At 43.1% G+C, this 18,181-nt stretch overlaps 1 protein-coding gene across 1 annotated transcript; it reads left to right on the top strand.

Moving 5' to 3' along the window:
- Positions 1-1,570: 1,570 nt before the first annotated feature.
- On the top strand, positions 1,571-13,739 carry LOC115513927 (mortality factor 4-like protein 1). Its single transcript, XM_032592589.1, is given in 4 exon segments — positions 1,571-1,581; positions 8,431-8,440; positions 12,798-13,403; positions 13,406-13,739. Coding segments are annotated over 2 exon segments (699 nt in total). The 5' UTR covers positions 1,571-1,581; positions 8,431-8,440; positions 12,798-12,877; the 3' UTR covers positions 13,579-13,739.
- Positions 13,740-18,181: the final 4,442 nt, after the last annotated feature.

Raw genomic sequence — 18,181 nt, forward strand, 5'->3', positions numbered from 1 at the left:
TGACAACACAGAACACATGAGGGCGTGCAGCTCCATGGAGCAGGGCACAAGACACCAGGAACATTGATTGGCGGGAACCCTGACTACCTGTTTTGGGCAGACACGTGGTGTCTCAGCCACCTGGGCAGGCCCCTCCTCCTGGAGTACCCGCAGGCTGCAGGCTCCTCATTTCCCATCAGGGAGCCAGTCCTCTGGTGGCCTCGCTCCAGACAGCCCACTCTTGGGGTCACTCCGATTGTACATTCCGGCTCATGTGTTCTGGCCTGTCTGTCCACCTTCATGTTTCCCAAGGGACAGGACTCCACCTGCGTCCCCTCACTGCAGGCTTGGGATGGGAAAGAGTGGTGCCTCCTACTCTGGGTGAGGGGAGAGAAGAGGGCCCGTCCTGCAGGGGGTGTGGACACACGGCATGGGTTCTCAACCAGGAGTGATGTTCTCAGGGGACATTAGGTAGTGTCAGGAGCCATTGTCGATGATCAGAATTGGGGGGTGTGGTATTGGCATCTAGTGGGTTGTTCAGGGACGCTGTTAAGTAGCCTACAGTGCACCTGCTGCCACCCTCCCAGAACCAAGAACTGTCCAGACCCAAGGTCAATAATGCTGAGGCTGAGATATCTCAGCCTGCAGGTTCCGCAGGGACCACCTTACTGTGGGGGAAGGGGTTGGAAGTTGGCCTTCTGCTGATGAATTCTGCTTCTGAGGCACCTTTTGGGGGGCAGAGTGCGGAGCTTTCCCAATGTCTGCGTTGAGAATAGGAAGGATGGTTAGAGCATTCCATCATGTTGGGCCACCCTGGTCTGTGGGTTTAGTTAGGACTAATGGTGAGAGTATGTGTGTGAACATGTGTGAGATTCTGTGAGCATGTGAGAGTGTGTGAGCATGTGAGAGTGTGTAGCATGTCAGGGTATGGGTATGTGTGAGCGTGTGAGCATATGTGTGTGACTGTGAGCATGTGTGACTGTGAGAGCATGTGAGAGTGTATTGTGTGACTGTGAGCATGTGTGTGAGTGTGTGAGAGTGTAAGCGTGTGAGAGTATGTAAGCATGTGAGAGTATGGGTGTGTGTGAGCGTGTGAGAGTGTATTGTGTGACTGTGAGCATGTGTGAGTGTATGAGCATGAATGTGTAAGCATGTGAGAGTGTATGTGTGTGAGTCTGTGAGAGTGTGGGTATGTGTGAGTGTATGTGTGTGACTGTGAGCATGTGTGAGTGTATATGTGTGTGTGTGTGTGTGTGAGACTGTGTATGAGTGTATATGTGTGAGTGTGTGAAAGTGTGCGTGCATGTCTGGGAAACTGTGTGTGAGTGTGAGTGTAGGTGTGTGAATGTGAGAATATGTGGGTGTGTGAGTGTGTGATAGTGTGTGTGTGTGACTGTGAGCATGTGTGTTGGCATATGTGTATGTATGTGAGAGTGTGTATGAGTGTATATGTGTGTGAGGGCGTGTGTGCATGTGTGGGAGAGTGTGTGTCAGAGTGAGTGTAGGTATGTGTGAGTGTATGTGAGTGTATGTTTGAGTGTGTATGTGTGTGAGTCAGTGTGTGTGTGTGTGTCAGAGTGTGTGAGTGTGTTTCAGAGGTGTGTGTGTGAGTCAGTGTGTGTGAATGTGTGTGAGCATATGTGTGTGAGAAAGAGTGTGTATGCATGCATGTGTGTGGGCATTTCCAGGTCACAGGCTCCTCTACATCCAAGTTGGACACATGGGAGGAAAGAAACACTGCAGGGAACTCCACACTGAGCTGCTCTTCAAGTCCTGTGGCCCCTAGCTAGTCTGTTTATCCTTTCAAAATCTCCTGTGTGTGACTTGTGTGGTTGTGAGTAGTGGGAGGAACAACATGGAATGTGCTCATCATTTTTGTCTAAACCTGAAGGAACTTCTCCCAGCTGAGTTAATTTCCACCAAACTGCTATTTTCACTTGCTTGAATTGATGTTTATTTTCCATGTTGGAGTCTTTCCTTCGATGTCTGCTCTTCCTTTGTTTCCATTTGAAATTAAGACTACTGGAATGAAAAGTGATTGGAAACTCGGGTTGTGGACAGTGCTGGGTGAGTCATGGGTAGCCTGTGATGTCAGTAACTTCAGGACATCCCTCTAAGCTTGTCAGCTTGTACACATGATCTCAGGCTCCTTCCTGAGGCAGGGGTCTTACTGCAGACTCTGGGAACTCAGGTAGAAGGTAGTTGTGTTTTAATCTGCATTGTATATACTATGTCCTAATGCTCGTAACTTAACGCTGGCACCCAGGGCCCTAAACTGTGGATTTTGCTGTTACTCTGCAGAAAATAGAACTCTAGATTGTCTGCGATAGTGAGGCACATAGCCTGAAGGTGTGGAGTGGGGGGAAGATTTAGGGTTGTAACTTCTTCTCAGTTTTCCCTGGACACTCCTGGGTGTATCAACCCCTCCCACAGTCAGAGCTAGACACACCGCTTCTTCCTGAGGATTCTGTATTGTAGATCAGGATGTTTTCTGCTTTCTCCGTGGCCTACTCAGTTCTGTTACATCAGTCACTACTTATATATATCTGTCATCCACTTGGTCAAAAACCATTCTTATTAAAGTATAATTTACACACAGTAAAATGAATCAAATCATGCAAGTTTTGAAAAATGCTTGCAGTCATGTTACCACCACAATCAAGCTATAGAAGAGTCCCATTGCCTTCCCCTTTAGAGTCCTTCTGCCCATAGTCCCTTGAAACAGCTAATCTAGACTTTCCATCCACACAGTTTGCCTTTTCCAGAATGTCATAGATGCATTCTTTAAAGTCTGGCTTTCCTTACTTGATATAATGCATTTGAGATCCATCCACGTGTTTGCCAGTAAAACTGATTGGCCTCAACATTTCTTTTCTGGGGGATTTTAACTATGAATTTAAGCTCTGCAATACTTATAGGATTGTTTAGGTTATTGGTTTATTCTTGAGGGAGTTTTGGTATGTTGTATCTTTCAAAGAAACTGTCCATTTCACTTGAGTGGTAGAACTTAGAGCCATAAAGTTGTTAGAAAAATTCCCTTGTATTATTTCAATGCCTGTAGTAATGACCCTCTTTCATTCCTGATACTGGTGGCTTCTAACTAGATTTTGTTTTATTTATGAAGGCTGTTGTTTCTTTGTATGCTACTTGACTGAATTTTCTTCCATTCGTGATAGTTTCACATCGATTCTTTTTTAGGTATTAAATTGAAAGAGCTCTTATATATTCGTGATACAAGTATCATCAGATGTATGATTACCAAATACTTTCTCACAGTAGAAAGAAATTAGGTTACCTTTTGATTTTCTTGAATTCACTCTATGGCTCACAAAAGTTTTTAACTTTAAAGAAGTCCAATTTATCTATTTCTTTTGACATTGGTACTTTTAGAGTCATATCTAAGAAATCATTGCTTAACCACCAAGGTCATGAAGAGTTAATCCTGTGTTTTCTTCTAAGTGTTTTATAATTCCAGCTCCTATATTTAGGCCTTCAATCCATTTGGAGTTAAATTTGAATATGGTGTGAGGCAGGGGACCAGATTCACTCTTTTGCATGTGGATGTACAGTTGTGTTAGGATCATTTATTGAAAAGACTAATATTTTTCCCATCGATTGTCTTGGAACCCTTGTCATAAAACAACTGACCATAAAAGAAGGGTTTATTTCTGGACTCTTAATTCTGTTCTGTTGAGGTGTATTTCTGTTCTTACACAAATTCCACACTCTTTCAATTATTGTAGCTTTGTCGTAAATTTGCGATCACAAATTAAGTCCTCCAGCTCTGTTCTTCTCCAAAATTTTTTTGTCTATTCTGAGTCCTTCACATGAATTTTAAGGTCAACTTATAAATTTCTAAGGAAACCCTGCTGGAAGTTTGACTTTAGTGAATCTGGAGAGTAGTACCATCTGTTACAGTTTGAATTATCCTTCCCCTACCCTGCCCGCCCCGTAACAGATATGTTGAGGTCCTATTGTCGGTACCTCGAATGTGACTTTATTTGGAAATAGGGTCGTTGCAAATGTAATTAAAGTTAAAATGAGGTCAAACCAGGGTATCCTTGATCCAAAATAACTGTTGCTTTATGAGAAGAAGAGAGAGGAGCATACAGGGAGAAGATGGCCTTGTGATGGAGAATGCAGTGTGAAGGTGGAGGCAGAGATGGAGGGAGAGATGCATCGACAAGTGGAGGAATGCCAAAGTTGCCAGCAGCATGAGAAACCTGGATGTGGAGATGTACTCCATCAGAACCCTTACACAAACAGCCTTGCTGACACCTCAATTTTGGAATTCTGGCCTCCATAACTGAGAGAGAATGAATTTACGTTGTTTTAAGTCAAGTGTGTGCTATTTTGTTATGGCAGCCCCAGAAACAAATACAGATTTTGGAACCAGGAGTGGGGTCTGGTAAGTTTGAAATCTATAAGGCACGTAGTAGCCTGGAGTCTTGAGCAAGTGTTGAAGTTAAGGTCTTGAGTCTGAAATCTGCAGGGCAGGTGGGCAGGCTGGAAATGGAGCAGGCTGGAAATGTGGCAGCCTTAAGGCAGAGATCCAGGATACCTCAGGGCTTTGCTGTGAAGGCCATCAACTGATTGGATGATGCCACTCACATAACAAAGGTAATCTCCTTTACTTAAAGTCTATGATTATAAATATTAATCACATGTACAAAACACCTTTACAGCAACATCTGGAGAACATCTGAGCAAACAATTGGACACCATAGCCTAGCCCAGTTGACCCATAAAATTGCCCATGACAGTTCATTCCTTGTCAATTCAGTGCCCGTACATATCTCCTTAATCCATAGTTAATCTCCAAATAACGACAATATGAAGTCTTATTTCCATCTATCATGATAGAACCATCTCGAATATAAGTGAAAATGCACTAACCCTTTCCTAGGAGACTATGCAAAGTGCACAGGTGATGCTCACTCTTCTCTTATAGAATCTTCTATTCTTTTGTAAAATATTTATTTATTTATTTATTTCAAGAGAGTGAGCACACGTGAGTGGGGAAATGGCAGAGAGAGAGGGGAAGAGAGAGTCCTAAGCAGGCTCCGTGCTCAGTGCAGAGCCCGACATGGGGTTTGATCCCACAAACTGTGAGATCATGATCTGAGCTAAAATCCAGAGTCAGATTCTCAACCCACTGAGCCACCCAGGCATCCTCACACACACACACGCACGCATGCACACACACACACACACACACACATTCTTAACAAAATGAGGAAAAAGTACTCATTGCAATTACAGTCCGAGTTTCTGCAAATGGGCACGTGGTCCTTGCTAGTCTCTGTAAGTACTCTCCTCCACTCCTCATTCTGTATCCCCTTTTGCCCTTGGCAAGCACCTCAGGTGGTTGTGGCCCGTGACCTGGTGCAATGACCCAAGTCTGCCTTCCTGAAGCACTTGTGCCATTGGTTCTGCCTGAACTGTGTCGTTTTCCACTGATTTAATCACTGGGCACAGTAATGCTAGACACACCCCGAGAAATGTCCTGTATTACAGATGAACTCCTTCCCTCCACTGTGGACATACAGCTCAGTTTCCTTTTGGTGCATTTGTTCTTGGTTTCTCTCCTACTCCTTTTTATCTTGTTAAGGTTGCTAGTGACGGCTCCACTTTCCTAAGTTTGCTTGTCTTGGTCAGTGTAGCTAAACCACACTGGTTCTTTAGGGTTGACATATATCTTTTTTTTTTTATTTTTAATGTTTATTTATTTTTGAGAGAGAGAGACAGAGCATGAGCTATCAGCATAGAGCCTGATGTGAGGCTTGAACCATGAACCATGAGATCATGACCTGAGCCGAAGTTGGACGTTTAACTGAGTCACCCAGGTGCCCTGGCCATTATATGTTTTTTTTTTAACGTTTATTTATTTTTGAGACAGAGAGGGACAGAGCATGAACGGGGGAGGGTCAGAGAGAGAGGGAGACACAGAATCTGAAACAGGCTCCAGGCTCTGAGCTGTCAGCACAGGGCCCGACGCGGGGCTCGAACTCACAGACTGTGAGAGATCATGACCCGAGCTGAAGTCGGATGCTCAACTGACTGAGCCACCCAGGCGCCCCTATATGTTTAAATTATCAACAAGAGGCGGTCTTGAACTTTGCCTTCTCACTTCCTCAGGTTATATTCTACTGTCTAATGGTTTCACCACTGGGCTGGACAGTGGCTTAATTGCTTCATGGGGGATGCATCTGGGAAGAAGTATGATGATTTGTAAGGGGCGCTTATGCATAGCTATTCATCATGAATGTTATGCAGCCATAAACTCTTATTTTTAATGTTTATTTATCTGAGAGAGAGAGAGAGAGAGCACACATGAGTAGGGGAGGGGCAGAGAGAGGGAGAGAGAGAGAATCCCAAGCAGGTTTCATGCTCAGTGCAGAGCTGTATGCAGGGCTTGAAACCACGATCATGACCTGAGCTGAAACCAAGAGTTTGTCACTCAACCAACTGAGCCACCCAGGCACCCCTTTTGTTGTCCCCTTTTAAGCTAGGAAGGACATCAGTGCTGCCATTCTGAGACATCTGTGGCCTCATGTTAAAAGGTTTGTTCTCGGTTTCCTGTTCTCGTTTTAAGCTGCATGTCTCCAGTCTCACATGTCTCCTGGGGCTATTAGTATGGACTCCATTCGCTTGGGCAAAGGAACGACAGAGTCCTGGTGGCACAAGGCCACATTCAGAAACCCTCGTCTGGGGTTTTTCATTTTCATAAGCTTTTAAGGAACCTGTCAATATCTCGGAGGTAATCACCATTCAGTAAAGACTGTTCTCTGGCATCTGATCCCTGGAAATATTGCATCCCTTGCATTGTATTTCAGGACTGCTGCCCTTCAAGGCTCTCCAGATCAGCACCCATCCTGCAGAGGGTATGACGCCCTGTACTCTGCCTCCATTCCTTCCCAGACCCCCAGGCTGGAGCCCCTCACCCTGCACTTTCCATGCAGTTGGCAGAAGGCAAAGAGAATTTGGAGGAGAAAGCCACCCAACTTGAAAAGGTAAGAGCCTTTCAGGGAAGGATGTGGAAGTGGCCTGGGAGGGAGGTCTTGAGGAAGGGGATGAGCCTTTCACCTCATGGTGAAAGGAAGAGCATGGTCGCCAGCTGTGGGATGTGCCCACAGAGCCAAGGCCTGAATTCCTGTTGGGTTGGCTGCAAGAAGTGGGTGGGCGATGGCTCCCGAGAGGCATACTGACCCATTCTGTGTGGCTGGCAACACCAGTGAAACATTCTGACACAGCACGTTTTCATTTATCCTGGAGCAAATCAGGCCAGATCATCATTCCAACTTCTAGCAATTTTCTGTAAGTACAGCACTCTGGCAAGAAATAAGGAGTTTGCTCTGAGCTGGGAAAGAGTTGGGCTTGCCTGTCTCCTGCAGACACAACTTGCCCCCCACGTGTGTGTGGGGTGGCTACGCTAGACCAACCAAGGTCTGGGTCCGGCCAACCCTGCAGGTGTGGCAAGAAGCTCTGCTTGACGTTCTCAGGCCCTCTGCCCCAGGGTACACAGAATGCTCACAGTCCAGAGGCCTCTCTGCTGCAGAGGTCACCAACACTGCCCTGCAGAGGCAGAAGCTCCAAATGACAAAGGACAGCTGATAAGAGAGGACACATAGGATCCCACTTGCCCACAGCCTAGCAGGCCAGGGGTGCCCATGGCCACATTCCCTCTTCTTTACACCTTTCTTCTCTAACAAACTTGTGGCCATGGGATGGTCTCAGTAGCTGGGGGGTGGGGCTGCCTTTTCTGCCTGCCCTTCTCTGCTCCAGGTGAGTCTCTGCAGGTGTGTCATCATCCAGGGCAGAGTGTGGAATGTTCCATACCTGCAATTTCCTGTTGGAGAAAGCAGCCCCTTAGAAACTCAAGGATTTCAGAGCCATTAACTTCCACCTCTCATTTCTGCCACAACACCCACACTCAGGGTGGCACTGGTTCACAAGAAGGCTTTGTTCTGCCATCTTGGCACATGGCATGTCATCTTTCACTCTTCCAGGGGAGGACTATAAAATGTGCTTTAGTGAGCACCACGACACATGCACTTCAGTCTCCTATAGAAACTCTGACTTTAAGCCTGGTGGAAGAAGGGCTTAGGGCTATTGGCTACAAGAATAGCTCTCTTCTTTCATCAAGACCCAAGGAAACTATGGGGTTTGAACAATGAGCCAGGAAAATGCATTATGGACAAGATGTAAAGCATGCTTTGGGAGCATGTAGTCTAGACCAGGGCTTCGTCATGTACACCCTATTCATGGAGACACCCAAGAAGCTGAACTTCTCACTTCTGCATATGAGGGACCAGCATGCATGGAACTGGTCAAGGTTGAGATAGGAAACAGTGCTCACCCAGAGAGCTAGAAACACATATTAATAGAACAGTGTTAATAAGAACGATGAAGCCACCTTTTCTAGTTCTGATTGTACAGTGATGCTCCTAGGCTCTTCCCAGTGTCATTGAGAATGGTGATAGCACCTATCCTAGTCCTGATTGTATAGTGAGGGTCCCTAGGTTGTCTTAATTTATGGTGATGTTTTCTGTAGCTTTGTTGTCAGGTTTTTTTTTTTTTTTTTAGCATATATTCTTCAAGTCAGGGATTTTTTGTCTTCTTTTAACCTTGGTAAGGTTTTTAGCCCTGTATTTTTTATTTTTTAAATGTTTCTTTATTTTTGAGAGAGAGACACAGACAGAACATGAGTGGGGGAGGGGCAGAGAGAGAGGGAGACACAGAATCTGAAGCAGGCTCCATGCTCTGAGCTGTCAGCACAGAGCCCAATGTAGGGCTCAAATCCATGAACCACAAGATTGTGACCTAAGCCAAGGTTGGACTGAGCCACCTAGGTGCCCCTTAATCATGTATTTTTAATGGTCATTATTAAATTCCTTCATGCTCTATTGAAATGAGCTTGTATTTTTATTATATTAATGTAAATTATATATAAACTATATATTCATTAATATTGCCTTATTACATCCCTACAATTATGAAACTGAGAAAATCAAATACAAAAGAGTGGAAGAGTGGAAATGAGTATGTAATAAAAATGACCTGTCTGTCTATGTGAATAATTTAGAAGAATTTACAAATTATTCTAGTAGTAGAATTCAGCAAGTTTCCTAGAATGAAGATAAAATATAAACAATCATATGTGTATACATAAGCAACAAAATCTGAGATACACACTTAAAGATACATGACATTTACTATACAACAAAATGTTTAAGTATTTAGGATTACCTAAGGATCAGAAAAATTATAAAAGTTTATTGAGATGTTAGAGACAAATGAATGGTGAGATATCCAATGTTCATGGATATAAAGGCTTAATGTCGTAAATGTACCTGTCTCTAAATCAATCTATAGGCCAATGAGAATCCGGTAAAAATATGATATAGCAATTACTTGAGTGGTATGGCAGACAGAGTAATGGTTCCCCAAAGCTGTCCACATCCTAATCCCCATGTCCTGTGAAAATGTACCCCTCCTGGTAAAAGGGACTTTGCAGGTGTGATTAAGGTAAGCATTTGAGATGGGAAGATTTTCCTATATTATCCAGATTGGCCCAGTGTGAAAACCCATGGGTCCTTATATAAGATAGGCAGGAGGGTTCATGTTAAGAGAAAGCAAAGTAACCACAGAAGTAGAGATTGAGTGATGTTGTCACAAGCCGGGGTATCTGGCAGCATCTAGAAGTTGGAGTCAGCAAGGAATTGGTTCTTTTCCACAAGGAACCAGCCCTGCAGATGCAATTGTTGATTGTAGCCCCATCAGACTCAGTTCAGACCCTTGACCTTCAGAACTATGAAAGAATATGTGTTGTTTTAAGCCCCCCCCCCAAACACACACATCTGAGATAGTTTTTAAATGTACAGAAAAGACTGGTTTTAAAAGTTATAATTCATGTGGAAGGGTGATAGATAAATTTTCCTTTTAAATACCAAATCTTATTATGACACCCTAGTAGTTAAAACACACTGGTGCCTATGCAGGCACAGAAGCTGGTTGGAACTGGACAACCGATAGTGGAATCAAGTGCAAGATTAGATCCTTCCATGTGTGGAAGTTTGACACATAACTCAGGTGGTGTTGGAGGCCAATGGGAGAGGAGGAGATATTCGGCAAATGTTCTTGGTAAAGTAGCTACTACATGGGAGAAATTAAGAACGTGACCTCACACTCTACAAAAATAAAGAGAACACTTTAAAATGTTTAGTTTAATATATGGACAAGTTTCCAATAATGGCAAACAGTTTAATAGGGGCTTTCCCATGAAGACAACACATAGGCGTCATCTTCACAGAGGCAGGAAACATCTAAATCATCTAAATCGTGGTAATGAATCACCAAACCCGGGGGAGCAAGGAGGTGGAGAGGTGAGTCAAGCAGTCAAGGCTGCTCCTGCTTTTTCAGAAATGGCAGCTTTGTGGCTGTATTACTTTTGGCAGTCTTTGGGGTTAGGGAAACAACAGTAGGAGGCCATGGTTCTCCAGGGGTGTGGACCATGGTAAACCACACCTGCCCTGGACTGCAGACAAGATGGGATGCCCCCTAGGAGGGAGCGGGCAGTGAGCCAGCTCTCCCATGGACTGCAGTCCAGCCTTGAATCTCACGGAAGCTCAGAAAATCTCAAACCCAAGCTTGGTGTAAGGGAGCTCCAGATTGCCCCTGGAGAAGCAAGCAGAAATCCTCTTAGGATAGTGGTCACATCACCCTGGGCCTGGGATTATTCTGAAAAATGACATTTAAATATCTGTTCAGCACACAAACAAAGATGACCAGAAACATGAGATAATTTGCCATGACAGAACTGGTGGAAAAACAGACATGAAGAAACCCAGATACTTGAGTTATAAGCCAGAAACTGTAAAACAAATGTGCTTACTATATTCAAGGAGATAAAACCAGGCCTGTAAACTTCTGAAACAACTGGAAACTATAAATTTGACACAGGAGATTTGAAAAGGAACCAAACAGGACTTCCAGAAATGAAAAATACAAAAATCAAGTTCAGAACTCATTGAATGACATTTATAATTACCTTGACTCAGGTGAAGAGAGACTCTGTGGACCAGAATATGAGTCAGAAGAAATTACCCAGAATGGGAAGGTAAAAGGGAAATTCAAAAAAGAAGCATGAATATGCTTTCATGCTATTGATGTGTATATTTTTTAAAAGAAAAAGTGCTGTTTTGTTTTCATTTGGGTTTGAATAAAATAATGAGAAACATTTCTGCTTTTGGCCAATATAGAGTAACAGAGACCAAATTTACCTTTCATCTGAAACCACCATGAAGTGGTTTATCTATCCTAAAAGGATAGATATAGGAAACCTGTTTTTAGTACTTGGATATCAACTAGTGCATAATTGTAATCCCTGAGAGGCAGGAAATAAATGGAAGTAGCTTTAGCATTGTCTCAGCTTCTGGGACACAGCACAGGAGGAAGGATCCTGGATGGGGCCTGGAAAAGCACTTGCCTGAGTCATGGGACACCAAGGTGGCTCAGCCTGTCCACACAGAGAACCAGAGGTGTGAGGGCTGCACAGAGGTGAACCTGGGGGATTGAAGAAGACCCCCTCTTGGTGTTCTGCTGAGCACAGATCAGCACAAACACATGTAAAAACTGTCCGAAGCTGAGCAAAGGATCTCCCAGAAGAATGAGAGGGAACAGTACCCAGTGCTTATACAGGACTGGGAATAGTGGTCCCACCAGCCAGCCATGAAGAAGTCATAATTCATGGAGCACTGGATAGACTGCTCATCAAGTTCTCACTGCAGAAGTGTGGAATAATTAGCCCCAGACTGAGCCCTGCACAGACCCACCTAACAATCCCAAAAGCAAGACCTAAAAGGCCTGTCTATTCAAGTAACTTCAATGCATCCCGGGTCAGAGCTCAGCAAGATGTGTAGAAATACAAAAACATCCTGCACCAACAAGGTAAAACTCAATGTCTGGCATCCACTCATAGTTCACTGGGCATGCAAAGAAGTGAGAAAACACAACTACAGTGAGGAGAATTAAAAAAACAAAACATGGGCGCCTGGGTGGCTCAGTAAGTTGAGCTTCTGACTTCAGCTCAGGTCATGATCTCATGGTTTATGGGTTTGAGCCCCACGTCAGGCTCTGTGCTGACAGCTCAGAGCCTGGAGCCTGCTTCAGATTCTGTGTCTCCCTCTCTATCTGCCTCTCCCTGGCTTACACTCTCTCCCTCCCTCTCAAAAATAAATAAACATTAAAAAAAACCCAGAAACTAACAATAATTGGCAAGGATGTGGAGATTGGAACCCTCATGCACTGTCAGTTGGGGTGTAAAATGGTGTACCCATTGTGGAAGACAGTACAGCCATTCTCAAAAAAAAAAATTACACATAGGATTACCACATGGCCCAGCAATTCCACTGGCACATACCCCAAAGAATTGAAAGCAGGATTTTGAAGAGATGTTTGTGCATCCATATTCATAGCAGCATTATTCACAGTAGATAAAACATGGAAACAAGCCATGTGTCCATCAGTGGATGCATGGACTACCAAAGCATGTTCTATACATACAATGGAATATTGTTCTTCCTTAAAATAGAATGGAATATTAGTTTGCTTTAAAAAGGAAGGAAAGATATAAATGGTGCCGAAACAGGACCCGAAGCCCAAATTCCAGGAGGGTGAGCGAGTGCTGTGCTTTCATGGGCCTCTTCTCTATGAAGCAAAGTGTGTAAAGGTTGCCATAAAGGACAAACAAGTGAAATACTTTATATATTACAGTGGTTGGAATAAAAATTGGGACGAATGGGTTCCAGAAAGCAGAGTACTCAAGTACGTGGGCACCAATCTGCAGAAACAATGAGAACTTCAAAAAGACAATCAGGAGCAGTATGCAGAGGGGAAGATGAGAGGCGCTGCCCCAGGGAAGAAGACCGCCGGCCTGCAGCAGAAAAGTGTTGAAGTGAAAACCAAAAAGAACAAACAGAAAACACCTGGAAATGGAGATGGTGGCAGTACCAGCGAGACACCTCAGCCTCCTCGCAAGAAAAAGGCCCGAGTGGATCCTACCGTTGAGAATGAGGAAACATTCATGAACAGAGTTGAAGTGAAAGTAAAGATTCCTGAAGAATTAAAACCGTGGCTTGTTGATGATTGGGACTTAATTACCCGGCAAAAACAGCTGTTTTATCTTCCTGCCAAGAAGAACGTGGATTCCATTCTAGAGGATTATGCAAATTACAAGAAATCTCGAGGAAACACAGATAATGAGTACGCTGTGAATGAGGTGGTGGCCGGCATAAAGGAGTACTTCAATGTGATGCTGGGGACTCAGCTGCTCTACAAATTTGAGAAGCCACAGTACGCGGAGATTCTCGCAGACCACCCGGACGCGCCCATGTCCCAGGTGTACGGGGCGCCGCATCTACTGAGATTGTACGAATTGGAGCCATGTTGGCCTATACTCCTCTGGACGAGAAGAGTCTTGCATTGTTGCTGAATTATCTTCATGACTTCCTAAAATACCTGGCAAAGAATTCTGCGACCTTGTTTAGTGCCAGCGATTATGAAGTCGCCCTGCCTGAGTACCATCGGAAAGCTGTGTGAGGCGAGGCACTGAAGCTGTTTGGATTTCTGTAAACACATTTTTGTTTAGTCCTCCTCTTGTACAAATGATGTACTTTGCAAATGTTAGTGTATAACAGAATTGATGTTTGTTTTCTGTTTGATCTTAAACAGAGAAAATAAAAGGGGTTATAGCTCCTTTTTTCTTTTCTTTTTTTTAAATTTCAAAGTCACTACCAGTGTATTCAGTGATGGACGACGAGAGACATACTGTAGAGTGTTTTATTGCCTAGTCGACCAAGCTCCTTTTGAATGCTGGTGGTTTTATCCCTTTGACACTCCGCACTTTTATAATATGTGTTAATGCTGTATGACAAACTGCTCTGATTCCTAGTGCCAAAGGTTCGATTCAGTGTATATACCTGAACACGCTCATCTGTCTGTGCTCCTATTTTTATGGTGCTTAAAGTAAAGAGGCCATCCTACAGGCCATCCATGCTGTTCCTTAGGCATCGTCCCTTTGCTCCGATTGTTGAAGAATGGTGGCTTGTTTCATGGTTTTGTAGTTGTGTCTAATGCACGTGTTAACATGATAGATGCAATGCGTTGTGTAGCTACAGTTTTCTGGAAAAGCCAATCTTTTAGGAATTGTTTTTCAGATCTTCAATAAATTTTTTCTTTAAATTTCAAAAAAATAAAAATAAAAAGGAAGGAAATTCTGACACAAGGTACAACCTGGATGAATCTTGAGGACATTGTGCTATGTGAAATAAGCCAGTCACAAAAAGACAAACACTGTAGGATTCCACTTACATGAGGTCCCTAGAGTAGTCAAAATAGGCACAGAAAGTACAGTAGTGGTTGCCAGGGGCAAAGTAGGTATTATTTAATGAATATAGTCTTAATTTTGCAAGATGACAAGGGTTCTTGGTGGTAATGGTTACACAATAATGGGAATATAAGGAATGCCATTGAACTGTACACTTTAAAATGGTTAGGATGGTATATGTGTATTTTACCACAGTAAAATAATTAGGATCAGCCCACGAAGTCTGTCCTTGGACCCACCACTACAGCAGTGAATGCAGACAGGTAAACAAAGCCTCACACTAAAGGCCCTTAGTCATACATCATGTCAGCTTTGACAACAGTTACAAGGCATACTTAAGGACCAAACACAGTTTGAAGACACAGAGCAGCACCAGAACCAGACCCGGGTGTGGCAAAGATGTTGGAATTACCGGACAGGTAACATAAACTATGACTCATATGCTAAGGGCTCTGATGGATACAGTAGACAGCATGAGGAGCAGATGGGCCATGTGAGCAGAGAGATAGAAGTGCTAAGGGTGGGGTTAAAGGGAAATGTTAGAAATCAAAACACTGTCACAGAAATGAAGACTCCCTTTGCTGGACTCATCAGCAAAGTGGACATGGCCAAGGGGACAGTCATGAATCCTGAAGATATGTCCAAACCCTGACAGACAAAGAGAAAAAAAGTGAAAAAATAACACAATGCCCCAGAATGGTGGGACAATCACAAAAGGTGTCACATACACATAGTGGGAATATCAGAAGGAGAGGAAAAAGAGAAAGGAATAGAAGAAATATTTGAAGCCGTAAGGAGTAATGACTAATGACTAATGGTAGACACCAAACCACAGATCCAGGAACCTTAGAGAACATCATCAAATGGGGCGCCTGGGTGGCGCAGTCGGTTAAGCGTCCGACTTCAGCCAGGTCACGATCTCGCGGTCCGTGAGTTCGAGCCCCGCGTCAGGCTCCGGGCTGATGGCTCGGAGCCTGGAGCCTGTTTCCGATTCTGTGTCTCCCTCTCACTCTGCCCCTCCCCCGTTCATGCTCTGTCTCTCTCTGTCCCAAAAATAAATAAACATTGAAAAAAAAAAAAAAAGAGAACATCATCAAATAAGATATATGGAAAGACATATCATATTCAGTGCAGCAAAAAATTAGACAGAGGAAATCTTGAAAGACATCAGAGGAAAAATCCTTGCCTATAGAGGAGCAATGTCATCAGACTTCTCCTCATAAAGCATGAGTTCAAGAAGAGACTGCAATGAGGTTTTTTAAATGTTTTAAGTGGGGTGCCTGGGTGGTTCAGTTGGTTAAGCGTGCAACTTCAGTTCAGGTCACTATCTGTTTCATAAGTTTGAGCCCCAAGTCGGGCTCTGTGCACTGACTGGTGAGGCCTGCTTGGGATTCTCTCTCTCTCCTTCTCTCTCTGCCCCCCCCCCCACTGTGATCTCTCTCTCTCTCTGTCAAAATAAATAAATATTTTACAAAATGAAATAAAATCTTAAAAAAAAAGAATTAAAGACTGCTTCAGTCAAAAACAATATATTTTAAACAGTATTCACAATAGCCAACAATGATAGCCAGAAAGCAGTGAATAACATACTCAAAGTGCTGGGGGTGGGGGAAGGAAATACCAACCAAGAATTTTATATCCAGCAAAATTATCTTAAAAAAAATGAAGGCATAATAAAAACATTACCATATAAACAAGAGCTGAGAGAATCTGGTGCTAGCAAATCTGCTTCCTAAGTTTTATTTAGGAAAATTCTTTGGGTTGAAAGCAAGGACAATGGATGGTAATTAGGATGCACATGAACAAATGAAGTTCTCTGGGACTGGTACTTATGCAGATCATTGTGAGAGACTGCATAATGTATATACCCTCTCTTTCATCCCCTTAACTTGTTTAAAAAGCTGTTGCATAAGGCTATATATATATATATATATTACAAGTATACAAATGTATACAATCATACACACACACACGTATTTGGGTATGTGTATACAAATAAACATAATATTTCTGATGATAATAGCACAGAAGCCATGGGTGGGTAAAGAAATCACATAGGAAGATGTGCACACTGAGGTAACTAAATGCTATTGTACGGTTGTACAGTGGCTACTGCTGAGGAAACAGCAGCATGGAGGGGAATTTCCAAAATCATCACTCCCTAGTGTCTTTTTGTTCAACAGGTCTTTCCTCTGCTTATGTTTCCCCTTTCATTTTCCCCATAAGGGCAAGAAGAAACCCAGCGTCCCCTTGAAACAAACTTTGCCAAGCCTTATTCCACTACACGAGGAGACTCCTCCCCCCAGATACCAATAGCACTGCACTTATAGCATCCCCAGCATCCACATTCCCACTGTCACCCCCATCAACCGTGTCTAGGCTTTTCCTATCATGTCCCTAGAGTCCTTCCAGCCACCACCCTCTCTGCCTGATTCCAAAGCCACCGCACACTTAAGTATATGGTAAGGCAACAGCTCACACTTAATACCAAAATCCATATTCGTTTCCTATTGGTGCATAACAAATGATCAGAAACCTATCATTTTACCTAAAAACACATATTTATCATCTCACAGACCTGTAGGTCAGAATTCTAGAATGATATGGCTAGATTGTCTGCTCAGGGCATCACAAGGACTTTAAAACAAAATACATTACTAGAGGTAAAAAAAAAAAAAGACATTTAAAAAGTGTAAAAGGATCAATTCATCATGAATTGTGTCGTGTATCATGAAGATGCAATAATTATAAAGACAGAAACATCTAACAACAGAGTCCCCAAATTCATGCTGCCAGAACTGACAGGATTGAATGGAGAAACAGACATTAAACAATAACAAGCTGAATATGTTAACAACTCACTTTCAGTAGTGGATAAAAAGCTAAGCTGAAGATCACCAATGATGAGCAAGCCTGGAACAACACCAGACCTCAAGAACCGTAGAACGCCTAACCACGCAACAGCACACACATTCTCCAGAACTCATGGAATAGTCTCCAGAATAGACCATTTGCTAGATCAAAAAATAAACCTCAAATAAACTTAAGGGACTGAAATTTAAGGGACATACAAATTATGTCCTCTCACCAAAATGGAATGAAATCTGAAAAGAATAATAGAATAAAATCTGGGAAATTCACAAATATGAGTAAATTAAACAACATACTCCTCAGTAACCAGTGGGTCAAAGACAGTATCACAGGATAAGTTAGAAAATACTTGGAAATAGATTAAAATGAAAGCACAAGAGCGAGCGAGAGAGGCGAGAGAGGGGAGAGAGATTCCCCCCCATCACATATAAAAACATAAGACATGTATGGGGCACCTGGGGGCTCAGTTGGTTAGGCGTCCGACATCTGCTCAGGTCATGATCACATAGTCTGTGATTTCGAGCCCCTCATTGGGCTCTGTGCTGACAGCTCAGAGATTGGAGCCTGCTTCAGAATCTGTGTCTCCATTTCTCTCTCCCCTCCCCTGGTTGTGCTCTGTCTCTCTCTCTCTCTCTCAAAAATAAACATTAAAAAAACATAAGAGATCTAGCTCAAGCAGGTCTTAAAAGTATGTATAACTTTAAATTCCTGCATGAAAAACAAGAGAGTTCTCAAATGAATACCTAACCTTCCACCTTAAGTAACAGAAAGAAGCAAAAACTAAACCCAAAGCAAACAAAAGGAAGGGGGTAATAGAGATGAGAGTGGATCAATGGCATACAAAATAAAATAGAGAAAACCGAAGTTCTTTGACAAGATCAACAGAACTGATAAACCTTTAGCTAGACAATGAAAAAAAGAAAGGCTCACATTAATAAAGTTAGT

Source organism: Lynx canadensis, chromosome A1 (genome assembly GCF_007474595.2).
Source record: "Lynx canadensis isolate LIC74 chromosome A1, mLynCan4.pri.v2, whole genome shotgun sequence".
NCBI classification, from domain to species: domain Eukaryota; kingdom Metazoa; phylum Chordata; class Mammalia; order Carnivora; family Felidae; genus Lynx; species Lynx canadensis.